The 18423-nt window shown below is 43.3% G+C and overlaps 1 protein-coding gene across 1 annotated transcript in view; it reads left to right on the top strand.

The window, feature by feature from the left end:
- Positions 1-5673: 5673 nt before the first annotated feature.
- The window catches only part of PGAP1 (post-GPI attachment to proteins inositol deacylase 1), a 52811-nt gene continuing 40061 nt past the window's right edge, over positions 5674-18423 (top strand). The window contains exon 1 of the mRNA XM_083706658.1: positions 5674-5945. Within this exon, the coding sequence (XP_083562784.1) occupies positions 5793-5945 (153 nt within the window). The 5' untranslated portion in view covers positions 5674-5792. The remainder of the gene's footprint in view (positions 5946-18423) is intronic.

Genomic DNA, 18423 nt, shown 5'->3' with positions numbered 1-18423 from the left:
TCCCCTCCAGAACAAAAGGGACACTGGGCCTCCCTGTAAATTAGCGCATAGGTACTAGAGCAATCTTACTCCTTAGAAATTACCTAATTAAAATATGCAGTGTCAGAGTAGGGCCCGAGTAGAACAGAAATATAATTTAGTGCCAGTGAAAGACAAACAATCATAGTAATCCAATGTACTGTATTTTCCCCAGCTATTATGGATCAGATCGGTGGTGATTGTAAAATGGAACATTTCCAACCCTTTAAAACTGAAATGCAAAAACCTCTTTTTTAAAGATTCCTGTTTCCTTCTTTCTTTCTGTGTCAGCCGCACTGGGAAAACTGAGCATCTAAACCATGAGTTTTCCCTCTCAGTACTGTAACTTTTTATAACCGGGGGGAAAAAAAACATTCTAGTATATTGCTGAACAGCAATGATACTTGGAGCACTTAAAATGAAAGGTGTCTGCGTAGAACTGAGTAGAAACCGCACACCTGCTTCTTCTTATTTCTAGGCTGATCGCTTGTTTAAAGAGCAGGGGTGTTGTATTGCTTTACAGCAGATAGAATATTTACTCTTCTTTATTTCTTCTTTAGAGCATCGAGGTGTGAAATCCAACTTTGTGTGAGCCGACTTCTCCTCCTCCTCCTTCTCCCATGTGCCCTCCAGATCTGCTGTAGAGGGCATCCCAATCCTCTGGAACAGATCCTAAGGTTGTGCAGCGGGACAGAGGAAGGAGAAGCCCCCTTATACAAACAGAAGTCTGGCAGCACTAGATGCCATCCCACTGTTTACTGACAGCAGCTGGAAGTACCGTATTTTTTGCTCTATAGGACACACTTTTCCCCCTCCAAAAATTAAGGGGAAATGTGTGTGCGTCCTATGGAGCGAATGCAGGCTCTTTGGCTTCAGCAATAGAAACGTGAAGCCTCCAAAGTGCAGAGGGAGAGCTCCCTCCGCGCTCCGGAGGCTTCGCATTGCTTTCGCTGAAGCCTGGAGAGCAAGAGGGGTCAGTGCGCACCGGCCCCTCTCGCTCTCCAGCCTTCAGGAATAGCTGCCTGAAGCCTTCGGAGCACAGCATGAGTTCCCGCTGCACTCTGAAGGCTTCAGGTTCCTTTTGCTGAAGCCGGGAGAACAAGACTCTCCTGGCTTCCGTAGAGAGGGAGAGCTGCGCAGCGCCCCTTCAGCCAAGCGGGAGGAGAAATGGAAGGGGCTTCGTTTCTTCTCCCGCTTCGCTGAAGGGGCGCTGAGCAGAGAGGGGGAGAATTTTTTTTTCTTGTTCTTCCTCTCTAAAACAAGGTGCGTCCTATGGTTGGGTGCGTCCTATAGAGCGAAAAATACGGTACTTGCAGGATTGCCTTTTGGGCTGCAACCCTTTGCATCCTTACATGGAAGTAAGCCCCGCTGAACCAAGTGGAACTTGCTTCTAAGTTCATGTGTTTAGGTCTTGGCTGCATATTAGGAACCTAAGACGCTGCCTTAAATCTAGCTCCGCAATGTTCTCTGGGGTTTCGTCTTCTCCAGCATGGGACCAATCTACGCTGGTCAGTTTAAAACATTATAGATGCGTTATAAGCGTGTGGCCACCAGAGGGCTCTGTAGAGCAATGTAAAACCATCAATGTAAAATTCAATGGAGAGCTACGTAACGTTTCTTTTTTTACCGTTTTTACAATCAGTATAGATCCAGCCTTGGAGATCCCAGTAGGCTGTCTTTCTGCCCCAGATGCCTTTCTCCCCTACCGCTAATTCCAAGCCTATTGGAAAGACAATGTTTTAATTAGACCCAATATTTTTGATAGTGTATCATTAAAGTGTAAAAGAACAGTGCAATCCACAGCCATTTAAAGAAAAATATAAGCGAGATACTGGCAATCAACTTCAGTGCGATGCGGATTACACTCTTAACTATTCTCTAATCTAAATGGCAATACTGTTTTGTAGCAGACAAGGTACTGTATTTAAACTATAGGTAAGATCAGGTTTGATCTGTTTTTTTTATTTGTTAAATCTGTCAGAGGCTAAGCGCTCTGTCTGTTCCATTGAAATTGGTGGGACTTGCTTTCAAGTAAATGTGTTTATGACTGAGAAGCATGAACTTGATTGTGAGTAGTAATGCATGCGTCCCCTTCTATGCCCACATTTCTGTGTTGACAACTAGTATTTAATTCTTGTGAAACTTCAACTGCAGGGTTATAATGCATGGCACTTACTGCTTGCTGGTCTCTATTGTTTCAATTGTAAGATGAACTAGCTCAGGGTTTGGTTTGGTTTTTATCACTACTAAAAGGACACCACATTATGTTTTGGTACTTTTCCGCAGCAAACATCTGCTGTACTGAACTAGGAATCAAATGCTTAAACTCAATTTCTTGTCTACTCTTGTTCAGAAACTTGACAATGTGTTTGGGTTTTTATCATCTAAGAAACTTTTTAGAGTGCCTTTTTATATTTGTGTATGCTGGTATGTTTTGTGACTTGTCTTTCATTTGAGTGATACTGAAGCAATATAATACATGTACATTTTCATTTCAAACCTTTCTTTGAATGTTTCTTTTTTAAATCTTGTGTTAAACATGGAAATTAATATGCTAAATTTGTATAGAAATTGTGCATAACTTTCTGCAGTGCTGCAAACACTTTCTTATTACACAAAACAAACCTTAGGTTAGTGTTATTGAGAAGGGTGTTTTAAAATGGTGACAATCTTGAGTGTGTATAAAATACAATTATACATGGTTGTAATGCAGTGATATAAATATTTAAAAAGCCAATATCTAATGTTTTTTGTAGTTTTGTCTTCATATTCTATGCTTTTAGCATGTGCAATATATCTTTACAAACCATGGTGATATGAATCTGGTGCCAGTGTTACATTTTGTAAGAACTGTTTGTAATAAACAATATGAAATGTTGTTGAATGGTTTCAGTGTGTTTGTTGCTGGTTATTTTTTAAAAAACATAAACTGAACTTCAGTGACATAACTATGTAATTAAATGACATGGTTGCACAAAATGGGTATAAGAGATCAATTTAGACCCTAGGCACAGTTCAATATCTTTTTCAGCTACTGAATGCTGTGTTAGTTGTAACTGCGTAGCTTGATTCAGATGGATATTTTTACAAATAAATGGTACGAGTATCGTGGCAAAGCTTGAGTCCATTTGTTAGTACTTCTGCATATTTTCAGGTTTCTATAAACATGCACACATAAAATTAAGCAGGAAAATGCTGATCCAATCCCAGGATTAAAGACTGCTAGACAACAAATAAAAATGTATTTATATAAGCACAATCAAAATGTGTGAAAACATAATTAAAAAGCATGAACTATCATTATGATAAAATCATCAGTGTTATATGGAACCAATAATGATTAATAATAAAAGCACATCTAAATTAGGATATTGATTTACATAAAATACATACCCTCGATAATAAAACAGCAATCTGAGAACTTTCAAAATCTACCAAGGCATTTAATTAAAAATCCAAAACATATAGAAGAACAACTGTCCTTACGTGCTGAGCTGAAGGGGACCAAATGAAGAAGGGAGTTTTCATGGTCTACAGAATGTCCTGTTCCTCATAATCATTGATTTAACCTTGGATGGAAGTGGGATGCAGAACAGAGTGTCTCCTGAAAATCTTAATGCATTGGCAGAATCGTGTAAAAGTAGGCAAATAAGTACATGTTAGATTGAAAATGTTTAGGGTAGGGCATGGGATGCGGGTGGCACTGTGGGTTAAACCACAGAGCCTAGGACATGCCGATCAGGAGGTCGGCGGTTTGAATCCCCGCCACGGGGTGAGCTCCTGTTGTTTGGTCCCTGCTCCTGCCAACCTAGCAGTTTGAAAGCACGTCAAAGTGCAAGTAGATAAATAAGTACTGCTCCGGTGGGAAGAAAAACGGTGTTTCCGTGTGCTGCTCCGATTCGCCAGAAGCGGCTTAGTCATGCTGGCCACATGACCCGGAAGCTGTACGCCGGCTCCCTTGGCCAATAAAGCGAAATGAGCGCCGCAACCCCAGAGTCAGCCACGACTGGACCTAATGGTCAGGGGTCCCTTTACCTTTACCTTAATTTGGCCCAAAAGCAAATAAGAGAGACAGCGAAGAATGAACAGTATTGGAGTAACAAGTAGGATCTGCAACTGTGTCTGGGGAATTATCCCTCTTAAGTTTTTTTATACGTTCTTCTGCACACGGTTGTTTCTAGCAAATTGCTTTCATACAGAGCAGGTATAACAGCAGCTAGATCTACCTTTTCAAGGAAAAAGGAGAAACTTCTTTGTTACAATGTATTTGATCTTTCCCATTAACCCAGGGGTCAGCGACCTTTTTCAGCCATGGGCCGGTCTACTGTCCCTCAGACCTTGTGGGGGGCCCGGACTATATGGAGGGGGGGAATGAACAAATTCCTATGCCCCACAAATAACCCAGGAAATGCATTTTAAATGAAAGCACACCTTTGACTCATGTAAAAACACCAGGCAGGCTCCACAAATAGCCCAGAGATGCATTTTAAATAAAAGGACACTTTCTACTCATGTAAAAACACACTGATTCCTGGACCATCCGTGGGCCGGATTGAGAAGGCGATTGGTGTAAAAACAAGGAAGATAGTTTTTACCGCATGTGGTGGACTTGTGAAAAAAATCAAGAACTTCTGGGAGCTCATTTATAATGAACTAAAAAAAATGTTTAAATATACTTTTGTTAAAAAACCTGAAAATTTTCTTCTGGGAATGATTGGCAGTGAAATTAAGAAAGAGGACCAGACCTTATTCCAGTACGCAACAACAGCTGCTAGAATTTTAATCGCCCAGAATTGGAAATCAATCAATATCCCAACAGTAAGAGATTGGCAAAGTAAATTATTTGAATATTCAGAATTGGCAAAATTAACACAAAAAATCAGAGACCAGAAAGAAACAAAGTTTATTAAAGAATGGAATAAATCCATAACCTATATTGAAGTAGATTTAAAAAATCCAAAGATCACAGTAGGCTTAATATAACCCTTCGACATACAAAAGTTTTAAAGATAAACTGCGGGGGGAAATGTATTACATAACCCAAAACTGAGGTGGAGGGAAGTCAATAACTTACATGTTTGTCTTTGGTCCCCCCCCCCCCCTTATAATTAAGTTATGTTGTTCTTATTATTCTTTTTTTTCCGTGAAGAATTTATTTTCTGTACATATGTGTGTATATGTGTGTATGAAAATTAATAAAGAGAATTTTTTTATAAAAAAAAGAGAAGGCGATTGGGCCGCATCCGGCCCCCAGGCCTTAATTTGCCTACCCCTGCATTAACCTCTGTGCTGACAGGCTTCCTTTGGGTTGTATCTAACTAGGTTGTATCAACGGTAACTAGAGTAGACCCAACGAAATCTAGACGTGATTAAGACAGCTCCACTAGTGTGGGAATCGGTGTACACACAACTAGGGTTGCCATATTATTATTTTTTAAAAATCCTCCAAAGTTGTTGTTTTTACGAAAACCCCTTTAAACGCCGACCCTGCCAAGAAGCTCTCCCCTCCCCCTCCCCCAGTATTGCCCGCCCTCCGGGAATCCCAACATGGCGCCTAAGCAGGCCCTCGGCCCTCCTCCGACCTTCCAAACATGGCGACGGGTCCACCCACCCTTTTCTCCTTTACGCTTCGAAGCCGGCCCCGCCCCTGGCCCCGCCCCAAAGAGCTTTGCCCCGCCCCCACGCGGGGTTGTCTGTGTGTAGCCCACTAGTGAGGCGAACCGGGGGAAGGAAGCGGACGGAGACCCGGCGAGCGGAGACGCGGCGGCGGCGGCATGTGGCTGGAGGCGGGCAAGGTCCCCGGAGCCGCGGCGGTCTTCTACGGGGCTCTGGCGGCGCTGGTCCTGCTGGGCGTCCGGGACGTGCTCTTCCAGTACGAGGAGAACCGGTGCAGCATGACCTACATGTTCGAGTACCCCGAGTATTTGGTGAGGGGCCGGTCGGAGAGGGAGCGGCGGGCCGGTTAGCGGGTTTTTTTTTTTTTGGGGGGGGGAGTCTCTTTCTCCTCAGAAAGGGCGGCCGGTGCTTCGCCAGGAACAAGACCCTGGACGGTTTCAAGGCGCGGGGGGGGGGGGGAGGGAAGGCAGGACCTCGGGTGACGCCTTCCACCCCCCCTGCTTCCACAATTATTACTACTACTACTACTATTATTTATTAATTTTGTTATTTATACCCCGCCCGCCCATCTGGCTGCGTTTCCTCAGCTGCTCTGGGGCGGAGAACTGGGCAAAAGAAACAACCTGACTTTTTAAAAGGCAGCCCCCCCCCCCCCGTCGGGAGCTTTTTAATGTTTGATGCTTTACTATGTCCTCATATGTACTGTAAGCCAGCCCAGAGTGAGCTGGATGATAATAATAATAATAATAATAATAATAATAATAATAATAATAATTAATAATAATAATTTGTAAGCATGCACTTCCCTCTCTGTTTGTGTGAGAGAAGTACGTACTAAGATTCCACTGTCTGCATACCAGCCTTCCTGCATTTAGGGGGAATACCTTATTATTATGATTTTGAGAAGCAATAAGATGTCACTGTCTTTATATCAACTTTTTCCATTTTCTGGTGTGCCTTTCTTATTATTATTATTATTAGCACTAAGATGCTACTGTCTGTAAATCAACTTTTTCCATTTTTAACTGTGCCTTTCCTATCATTATTATTATTATTATTATTAGTACTAAGATGCCACTGTCTGTATACCAGCCTTGCTGCATTTGGGGTCACACCTTATTATTATGATTTTGAGAAGCACTAAGACTCTGCTGTCTATACATCAACCTTTTTTCCATTTTTTGGTGTGCCTTTCCTATTATTATTCTTATAATTGTTATGAGAAGTACTAAGATGCCACTGTCTGCATATCACCCTTCTTGCATTTTTGTGCAAGGAACATGAATCATGTTCAATAACATCAAAGGGAACTGTGAACAGGGGTGTGGGTGGGTGTGTCAACCGGAAGTTATTGTATGGTTTATCTCTGCAGATCATAGCATAAGTATAAAGATGGACCTAACTGAAATATGACAGGGGGCCCTTCATGATGAGCTCTGACGACCTTGGTACAAGTCTGGTTCCAGCCTCATGTCCTGAAAGGCATTCAGGCATATATTGAGTTCCTCACATGTTGCATAAAGGTCAACACATGCAGATTTGGTTACCAAGTACAGTCTACAAGATAATTTGAGGGCAGGCAAAAGATAGCCAGTTCAACTCACAGCCCACCAGGGTGATTTTCATTCAATTCCATTATTCTTTCTAGTTGAGATTCCTGCATTTCAGGGGGTTGGAATAGATGACCCTTGGGATTCCTTCCAGCTCTACAATTCTTTGATTCTTATCATGAGAAGTACTAAGATGCTACTGGCTATATATTAACCTTGCATTTTTATGGCACGCCTTTCTTTTTATTCCTCACTTCCAATATATCCTCTCCTTGATTTGGTATGGTCTCAGTTGCCACAATCCCAGACATGACTGTTCAGAAGTGAGCTCCATTGATTTCAGTGGGGACTTCCTCCCTAGGATGCATGTGTTGGATCGCAGCCCAAAACACACATTCAGGTTGGAGTCCTAAACATGCTTGCCAGTCTTGATTCTGGGGTGCTAAACCTGCTGATATTTTTCTCTTCTTCTTCTTCATAATATTTTATTAAAGCTTTTTATAAAACAATAATATAAAAGAAACTAATCTAAAATGAAAACAAGAACCAAGAAAGAAAGAGAAAACAGAGTCCTCTCTCAAAGGTAGCTGTTAACCAGTGTCACGTACAGAAAGTGGTGGACCCTCCCAGTCTCTCACCCTGGGAGATCTTCCCTTCCTTGTGTCTCATGCATGGTCTTTCCACCAACCATCCACCACATTCATAGGTGTGTTAGGGATTTTCTTCAAAGGGTGTCTCAAATTGCACTGCAAGGCTACATCCCTGAAAACTCTTGCTTGTAAGTAAGTTTCATTGAACTCAGTGGTACTTTAAAGTAAACATAAATGGGGCCTTCTCATTTTGCACACAAGTGTGTGTCCATCTACTCTGTTTGGAGTGTGGTTTGGATGGTTTTTGGGTTGGTTTTTTTTACCAAAATTCACCTGTGTAACCTGTTCCAAGGTTGTTCAGTTCAACACATGGACTTGTCTCCAACAAATTGCTTCGGTCTGTGAAAAGACAGCAGGCTCTACCTGCCCCAGTTCCCAGACAACATGTCTCCAGGGTTTTATTGAACCCTGCCATCTCTCCAACCAGAAACTGAATGCTGTATTTACTACTTTGCAGCTTCCTTGATTATGAGGGTGCAGGGTTCTTAAAGGTATGAATGTTGCTAAAAGCATATTCTTTGCTCCCAGAGTGTACTCCAGCATTCTACTTCTGGTACAACAGGCTTTTCCAGTGCTGGCATCGCTCAAAACGATCACGTTTTTTCACACCCAGTTGCATCCTGAGATCTGCTACTGATGGTTAGTGCTGCACGGCATTGCTATTTAACAACTATATGAAGCCACTTAGGAAATTTGAAGCACAGTGTTGTCTGTACACTAATGACACACAACTCTGCGATATCTGAATCTGGAGGTGCTGTGCAGGTCCTGAACCAGGGTCTGGACCCATACTGGACTGAATGAGAGCCAACAAACTGAAACTGAATCATATATAGACAAGGGCCCCTGTGGGTGAGTGGATTCCAGGTTTGGGAAATTGGTCAGTTACCTGCACTTCCTCTGAAGTATTAGGTGCATTGCTTGAAGGGTGCTCCTTGATCCAGCATTGTCACTGTAGACCATAGCTGTCAACCGTCCCTTATTTGGTGGGAAGGTCCCTTATCTGAGCGCCGTGTCCCGCTGCTGTTCCTTATTGATGATGTCCCTTAAATTTCCCGGGTTTCAAAGAAAGCAGCTCCTTTCCCTCCCTCCCTGCCGGCCAGGGAGGAGGGAGCCTCCAACTGTGTTGCTTGGCTGCGTTGCTCACCCAATAAGGAGTCTAAGAACGACTGGGGGGTGGAGCTTGCATGCCTTGGGCCGATCAAATCGGCCGCGTTGCCTGGGGACACACCTTTGCTCAGCGCTTCCCAGCGGAGAGCCAATCAATCAATTTCCTTTATTCGACTGATAGTCAGAAATAAAACATTACACAATACAGAATTATAAACTAAAACATCATAGGGGTACATAAATAAGGTAGGGCCACAGTACTAGACCTCTCACAGATAACTCACATCAAGGCATTCAGTTATACGTTTCCGACACTTGAGTGCCAGGAAAAGGAATTTAGCCACTGACAAAGTTGTTTTCCCAGAAGACTTATTTAGCAGATATGCTGTCTGCTTTCCTACCAGCGGAGAGGTGACGGTGGTTTTCCTTGCTGCATCCCCTTTGCCGGGTTGCCTCGCTGTGGGAACCACCGCTTGAGGCTTCATTTGGCTGCTGGCTGGGCTTTCTGCCTTTGGCTCGGAGGGGCTCAGAAGTTGAACACACCTGTTTTCGGGAAATCCCTTATTTTGGCTGCTGATCCCTTATTTTCGAGGCTACTGGTCCCTTATTTTCAAATCTGTAAGTTGACAGCTATGTCTCACAGCAGCCAAACGGATGCCTCTGGGAAGTCTATAAGCAGAAGCTAAGTGTAACAGCACTCTCCCCACTTGTGATTCCCAGAAACGTGGTATACAGAGTTATATTGCCTCTGACCGTGAAGGTAGAACATAGCTGCCCGGCTGGTAGCCGTTGTATAATGTAGAGTGGTCTATAAATTATGATACAAAGCCATAGTAAAATATTGTGCCAGTTTGCACACAGCGATAAACTACGGTTAATGGATTATCAGCTGTGTGCTAAGTGCTCTCTCCTTGATTGCTTCTGCTTTGCTCTTCCCCCCTTTCTTTAGTGCAGGCAGGAGCAGTGAGCCACGAAGCCTTGACTTGGTGTTACACGCAAACTGAGATTGTGCTTTGTTTCTCCCTAGCAGACAATGGTTAGCAAGTGAGCAGCCTTCCTGTCAACTTCCTCGTTGCGTTTTGTTGGGGAGAAGCAAACTGTGATTCCGGTTCAAATATCTTGTTGCTTGCTCCAGCAGAGGAGCAATTCCCAAGCCATCAGGCATCCTGGATTAGCGTGCTGTTCTGTCTCAAAAATCCTGGCTTTCCGTTATGTGGAAACAAGACCATCGTTCATGAATATCTAGATCCGCCCATCTCTCCCAGTCACTCTTTCTGCCGGCCTTTCCCCCTTCGGTCTTCAGAAAATGGCTGTGGTGCTAGCAATCTGACCTGTTGTAGGTAAGATCATGCTCCCATTTGTGGACCAAGATCTACCCAATGGAGACAGTTGCTGCAAGGGATAGTACTCCTGAACCTTGAAAAGAGAGAATTTTGCAACTTGTTATTGCATAACATGGCAAGCACGAGAAAAGCTGAACCTGCCAACATTTTCTCCTCCACGGCAATCTTCTATTAATTGGGTCATATTAGGCACAAGAGGTCACCCATTTTACTTATATTTCAGCCGCCAATTTATTCTGGAGTGCTGATTGTTCCTCGGATGTGTGTTAGGTTTCCATTCTGTCTGCTTACATATCTCTGTTTCAATAAGGATTCGGGGACAGGAAACCATCTTCAGCATAGAGTAGGGAGAACCATGAGAATTTTAATAGGCTTGAGAAAGGACACCCACACAGTTTTCTGCACCTGACTTGGGTTGCAATTTGGGTGTTGGAATCTGTTTTATCCTCAGGATATTCAGTGCAATAATAGCTAGGTTTCATGTGCAACGGGTGTGGGAGTGCCAACTATAAATACAGTATTTGCTGCGTGTTGGAGATGAAGGGGAGCGGGGACTGGTTATCTGATGGTTTAAGCGTATCTCTGCATTCCTAAAACCCTTCAAATAGTGGATGTACTGAAATAAAGTAAAAGATAACAGCTGTTTTAATATAGAACGGGCTTATCCTTAACTTTCACATTGCTGTGATTTTGCTGATTTTGTTGGGTTGGAGGGGAAAAAATTGTTACAACTTCTTTTAGGTGTGCAATAGGATCACATCTTGTGTAGCAATGGCATGCATATGCAAAACCGTGTACAGTGGTACCTCGGGTTACATACGCTTCAGGTTATATACGCTTTAGGTTACAGACTCCACTAACCCAGAAATAGTACCTCGGGTTAAGAACTTTGCTTCAGGATGAGAACAGAAATCGCACGGCAGCAGTGGGAGGTTCCATTAGCTAAAGTGGTACCTCAGGTTAAGAACAGTTTCAGGTTAAGAACTGACCTCCAGAACGAATTAAGTACCGTATATTTTGCTCTATAAGATGCACCAGACCATAAGACGCACCTAGGTTTTGGAGGAGGAAAACAAGAAAAAAAATATTCCGAATCTCAGAAGCCAGAACAGCAAGAGGGATCGCTGCGCAGTGAAAGCAGCAATCCCTCCTGCTGTTCTGGTTTCTGGGATAGCTGTGCAGCCTGCACACGCTCCATAAGACGCACACACATTTCCACTTACTTTTTAGGAGGGAAAAAGTGAGTCTTATAGAGCAAAAAATATGGTACTTAACCCGAGGTACCACTGTATACGCTAATCGCCCCCATGGAAGCATCCTTACCTTCTGGAGCTGGCACACCAGGTGGGCCTTGCCCCCCAAAAGCTTACTGGGCAAGTACTGCTCAGCACATGGGCGCTGGAATGCTATCGCAAGTTCTCAGAAATAACAGAAATAAGACTATCCTACATTGAGGTTAGGAACGCGGGTGGCGCTGTGGGTTAAACCACAGAGCCTAGGACTTGCTGATCGGAAAGTCAGCGGTTCGAATCCCCGCGACAGGGTGAGCTCCCGTTGCTCGGTCCCAGCTCCTGCCAACCTAGCAGTTCGAAAGCATCTCATAGTGCAAGTAGATAAATAGGGACCGCTCTCCGGCGGGAAGGTAAACGGCGTTTCCGTGCGCTGCGCTGGTTCACCAGAAGCGGCTTAGTCATGCTGGCCACATGACCCAGAAGCTGTCTGCGGACAAGCGCCGGCTCCCGGCCTCTTGAGCGAGATGAGCGCGCAATCCCAGAGTCAGTCATGACTGGACCTGAATTTCAGGGGTACCTTTACCTTTACACTGAGTTTAGCAGAGTATCTAAGTCAAAAGCCCCTAAACCTGAGAAGCTTAGGGTCTAACAAATATAAATATGTCTTGTACAGAATAACCATCTTGTCCAGGGGCTTTCCTGGACGTCATAAGTAACATCCCTAATTTCTTTGACCTGTAGTGGTTTTGTGAGAATTTCATTTTGAGAAATCTAACAACTGATGGAGAACCAGCTGCAGGGGGAAGAAAATTCAACGACATCTCATAGGATCTCATAGGATCCTTAACCTTCTTCTATAATTTAGAATAATACGTTGGGAAATGTAAATTTATTTCTTTTCATGTTGTCTATACCATATTACACCCACCAATAATCAAAGGAATAAAATTCTGACTTTTTTCTTTGCTTTAAGCAATAAGACAAAATTTTACCCTGCCTCTATCCACTCTCCCAACAGCTGTGGTGCAAAAATACCAGAGTAAATTCAGCTCTAGCAAAACGCAGATTATCCAATTCCTATTTAATGTGTTGCAACCTTCAGTGCAGATCCAAAGAACGGGGTGCTGCAAATTGTCTTAAAAGATAGTTCACGATTTTCTCCAAATTTTCCTCTTGTGAAATTCTAATTCATTTCTCATTATCTCAGTTATAGGCTTTACATTCTTCCCATTCAGTAGCCTGAAAAGTAGTCCCGTCATTATATTCATAATACTCTTGGCATTCAACACTAATTTGTGTTTTAGAGCAACCATAATTCAAAAGTAAAATTTTATCAGTTTGACATCCTGTAAAATATTGTAAAAAAGGATACGAAACAGAAAAGCAATGCAACCTAAAACAACGTTGGTCTACTTATGTGGGGCGGGGGGGGGAGGGTAGGTGGGTAAATTCCTGTTGTGTCCCATGTAATGCATGCCAAACACCAACCAATCCAGATTCAGCCATACATCCCTTCAACAATCCTATCTAAAACTGGATCTAATTAACACAATCTAGGGCCATTGTATATATCTACTGGTATACCCAAAACCTTCAGGACACCTCTTAGGGCGTCAGCTAAAAACAACAGCCACCCCCATATAAGTCATACTCCCCCTCCTAAATATATTTGTAGGCACTCATAAGAATGTGTAAACTGGCTCTATGATATATAAAGATTCTTAAATCAGGAATATTTTCTTTTGTTTTATGCCGCTGTGGCGGGTGGCACTGTGGGTAAAAGCCTGAGCGCCTAGGGCTTGCCGATTGAAAGGTTGGCGGTTCGAATCCCCGCGGCGGGGTGCGCTCCCGTTGCTCGGTCCCAGCGCCTGCCAACCTAGCAGTTCGAAAGCACCCCCGGGTAAGTAGATAAATAGGGACCGCTTTCTAGCGGGAAGGTAAACGGCGTTTCCGTGTGCAGCTCTGGCTTGCCAGAGCAGCGATGTTACGCTGGCCACGTGACCCGGAAGTGTCTTCGGACAGCGCTGACCCCTGGCCTCTTGAGTGAGATGGGCGCACAACCCCAGAGTCTGGCAAGACTGGCCCGTATGGGCAGGGGTACCTTTACCTTTACCTATGCCGCTGTACCTGGCTACTTATTGCACACCCCAGAACAGCTTGGTTTGTTGTTGTTTTTTAAAAAAATCCATTTGTCTACCGCCTGTTCTCCATTTTATATGATTATGATTTAGCAGGTTATTTAATCAGTCTAATCTAAAATAAATGGTAAACTTTGCTCATAATCTTAAAGCTGGGACCCCCCCCCCCTCTGTTTTCTAGTACTTTGAAGGTATAAAGCTTATCTTATATCAAGGGTATAACTGTAAAGGCTAATTGCTGGAGAGCTTATCTTCATTAAACAAAACCATTCAGGTGATTAGGCTGTACAAAAATACACAATGCTACAAAAGGGGGATACTACTGATATCTCAAAAGCTGAAGTGTCTAATTTCATTTACATCAGAACAATTGTAAATTGAATCTGACAATCCTTAACATTCAGTACAGTATCTTTTAAGCAAATCTGACCATACTCAAATAAAAACGCATAGTAATGGATTGAATTTTCTTATTTTGCATTAATTGGTAAATTATCATTAGTATTCATATAGATATTGTTCATGTTTCATAACTTGCTAATCCTTATCTGCTTTGTGAAGCAAAAACCTGCTTCATATCTTGCTAATCGCTTTGTAAGGTAGGCAAATATTCTCCATACAAGTCTGAAAGACAATTGTGTGAGCACTCACAAAGTTGATAGCTGAACTGGGATTCCAGTGCATAGCTTATGCTTTAAACCATTGATTCACAAAGTAAGCCCCCTTGGGAGGCATGGGACAGTGATTCCTTCCTTCCTTCCTAGCCAAGACCTGAGTTGATTGTATCTCACTTGCCAATGGACTCTCACTCGTTCGGGGGAAGAAAAAGAGCTGCTGTTCATAGCTAGTTTAGGATGAGCCAGAAAGATCCTGTACAGCTTTCTGTTAACGCTCTGCGGGGCATCACATGCAACAGCAGGCTGTATTCTGAATTCTGGGGAGCAATCCCTAGAAAATAGCAGAATTGTAGGTGAGGGACAGGTTCAAAAGGGTTGAGAAACCTTTCCAAACTAAACCACCCCTGTTTATACTTTTGTGGCTTCTGAAAAAGTGATTCATTTGGTGGAGAACCTAAGCATATACAGTGGTACCTCAGGTTACATACGCTTCAGGTTACATACGCTTCAGGTTAGAGACTCTGCTAACCCAGAAATACTACCTCGGGTTAAGAACTTTGCTACAGGATGAGAACAGAAATCGTGCTCCGGCGGCTCGGCAGCAGCGGGAAGTCCCATTAGCTAAAGTGGTGCTTCAGGTTAAGAACAGTTTCAGGTTGAGAACGAACCTCCGGAACGAATTAACCCGAGGTACCACTGTACTCATTTCTACCCCACCTTTCTACAAAAATATTCAAGGAGGCTTCCAATCAAAGTGGTAAAATAGTGGTAAAAACAAAGCTAAAAGAGACTGAAATGTTAGCAACAGCAGTCACCCAAGTTAATGACAAAATTCTAACAAAGTTCCCTGAAATTGCACTGTCTGCTGTTCACCTAAAGGGAAGCAGTAACGGCCCAGCCAGGTGTGCCCCAAATTGGAAGGTATTATAGAATTTAGGGGTCACAGCTGAGGGGGGCTGCTTGGGTAGCTGCCAACTGTGATTCCCGCTGCAGGGAGACCTCAGGAAGGAACTCCAAAGTAAGTTTCTGGACACGTTTGCATGGGAAAAAGCAATGTGATTCTTGAGATGTTCTGCAGAGAGTTAAGAGTAACGTAAGCGTTTTAGCCAGAAGAAATGAGGTATATCTGGCTAGGCTCCTAAGACTCAAGATAGAATTACAAGGCCACGACAGGTTATCTAAGCCAGAGGTGGGCAGAAGATTAGGCACAATCTAATGGTTGGCTACTGACCAGTTTCTGAGTTTCTCACAAAGAATGCTGGACAAGCTGAACCACAGTTCTTAACCAAGAGTGCGCATTCAAGATCATTTAACCATAGCTGTCATCTTACAGATTTGAAAATAAGGGATCAGCAGCCAAAATAAGGGATTTTCAGAGCACATGTATGTTCAATTTCTGAGCCCCTCCAAGCCAAAGGCAGAAAGCCCAGCCAGCAGCCAAACGAAACCTCAAGCGGTGGTTCCCACAGCACAGCAACCCGGCAAAGGGGATGCAGCAAGGAAAACCACCGTTAACCCTCCGCTGGGAAGCGCTGAGCAAAGGCGAGTCCCCAAGCAACGCGGCTGATTTGATCGGCACAAGGCATGCAAGCTCCACCCCCTGGTCGTTCTTAGACTCCTTATTGGGTGAGCAACGCAGCCAAGCAACACAGTTTGCTTCCTTTGAAACCCCGGAAATTTAAGGGACACCATCAATAAGGGACAGCAGCGGGGCACGGCGCTGGGATAAGGGACTTTCCCGCCAAATAAGGGACGGTTGATGGCTATGCATATAACACATGCTATGGCTTAAGATATCCTGACAATACCTCTTGCATTTAAAACACATTGGTTAACCATGAAGATTCTAACAAATTGAAAAGGTAGACCACACACAAATAAGCAAACCCCAGCCTAATTTATTCCCTTTTCTTCTTATTTCAACCATAGGTACCGCTATCATAAAAAGTAGCAAAAGTGTACTCTAAAAAACAGAGAAATCAAATTGTTTAGAACATCAATGTAACTGTCCAGTGAAAGATTAATCCATAGGTGTTGTTTTGTTCCTGATCTGATCTTGCACATATGGATGTGTTATATGTATATACGCACACATGTCCTTGCCATCTGTAAACATGACCAAACAGCAACAGTTACACTGCTGTATTTAGAACACAGTTCTTACTCTAATATCTAAGTAACTGCTAAGATGCATTGAGAGGATTTGAAGTGGAAATAAGGTCTCCTTCCTTTACTGTACCAGGAATTCTTGTACTATACTGGTGCATGTTCGCTGTACATGTCTGTTTTAGCCTTGGGTGGGACAGATATGAAAGGTGCTTGTCTTCCAGTGAAATCCTAACCATATATTCTCAGAAGTGGTGTTGGTTCCTAGAGCAGGTGGGGTTAGTATTGTAGCTTTAGTTGCTACCTTTTAAAGGAATTCTAGCTAGAACCACTTAAACCTGTTAAAGCCATACAATGTCTAAGATCCAGGTGTTTATTGGTCCACCTCAAACAAAGGTGATGATCTGAGTCTTTCTTCTGGGTCCCCTCATCTTCTGAAGTGTGATGGGTAGTGACCAAAGAAAGGGCTTTTTAAATATAATGGCACATTGCTTCTGGAATGCCCTTAAATTTTTCCATGACCTGGAAAAGAACTTATTTTCCCTGACTACTTTTTAATTGGAATGTGTAACTCTCCTTGACTGGCTGATTTGGTTTTTCCACTTATGTCTTTTTTATTGATTGTATTGATTTGTTTACTTAGGAAGGTGCCCTAAGAGCTCCTATTCCTGAAATTCTGGGGTATAAATTTAATGATAGCTAAAGAAAATAAGCAAAAACCCTATGGTACTTCGGCTATATTTATTGGCTTTCAAATATAATAACTTACCCATCTGCCCTTTTTCAGACAAACAGTCCATTGCAAGGTTCAGATTGTCCCATTTGGTTTCCATGTCTGCTACTTCCGCATCTGATACTTAATATTTTATTTGAAAAATAGGCTAAGAGATAAAGAAGGAGTAGTGCATATGCCAAGCAGATTGTGCTTTTACCCGAAAAGCATCATGAAAGGAGGCCCAAAACGAGATGCATAACAAAACAACTTCAACATAAAACTGTTATGGAGGAAACAAAAACATGCAGCAGCTTTCCTGATTGCAGTGCAGAACTGAAAGTAAACTGCAGAACCTGAGAGCTGACCTGGCAGTTCCTGGTTTGGCAAGCCAGGTGGGCCAATGCACAGCATCACCTGTGCAATTGGGGAACAGAATTTAGTTGCTTTACTTTTACATCTTTCAGGCTTGGATTCCCCCCCCCTCCAAATTATGGCTTTCTCCATAAGAATTTATTGCTTATATTTGGTATGCTGCACTTATTGTGCTCAGATGTGTCACTAGAGCAGGGCTGAGAAACCTCGGGGTCTGGATCTCTCCCGAGCCACACCCCAGACAGACAGACAGACAGACAGACACACACACACACACGTATTTGCACCCTCCATGATTGCTTTAGCTTGGCTGGAATGTGACCTTGAACTCTGTTAATGACTTGCTTGCCTAGCAGAAGGATTGAGTGGGGTGTGTGAGTGTTATTAGAAATTACCCTTCCGTACGAAGGCAAAATGCCATATAGTGGTTCCCTGGCCAGGGCAGAAATAAACCCAACTCTGTTTAAGCACATGTAAGAATGTGTACAGCTAAACCCAGGGGTCACCAACTTGGCAGGCACCAAGGTGCCTGAGAAGGCTTTTGTTGGCATCCCCAGGCAGGAGTCTTACTCTGATCTTTCATTTTTTTTTAAAGTAAGTTTCTAGCCCTCCTAGAAAGCATGTTATGGAGCAAAATGTGCAGATACCCTTCTAAGTGATTTCTGTGAAATGAGCAAGCCTGGCTGCTTCCCTTGGCAGTATTTTTAAGCAATGAATGAAGTCAGGGCTGTGATTGGTAAGCGAGTTGTTCTGACGCTTGGCCAGGGGTAGGCAACCTAGGGCCGGGGGGCCGGATGCGGCCCAATCGCCTTCTAAATCCGGCCTGTGGACGGTCCGGGAATCAGTGTGTTTTTACATGGGTAGAATGTGTCCTTTTATTTAAAATGCATCTCTGGGTTATTTGTGGGGCATAGGAATTTGTTCATCCCCCCCCCCCCAAAAAAAAATATAGCCCG

This window comes from Podarcis gaigeae, assembly GCF_964106915.1.
Source record: "Podarcis gaigeae genome assembly, chromosome: 1".
In the NCBI taxonomy this organism is placed as follows: domain Eukaryota; kingdom Metazoa; phylum Chordata; class Lepidosauria; order Squamata; family Lacertidae; genus Podarcis; species Podarcis gaigeae.
This window is presented reverse-complemented; position numbering and strand designations above follow the sequence as displayed.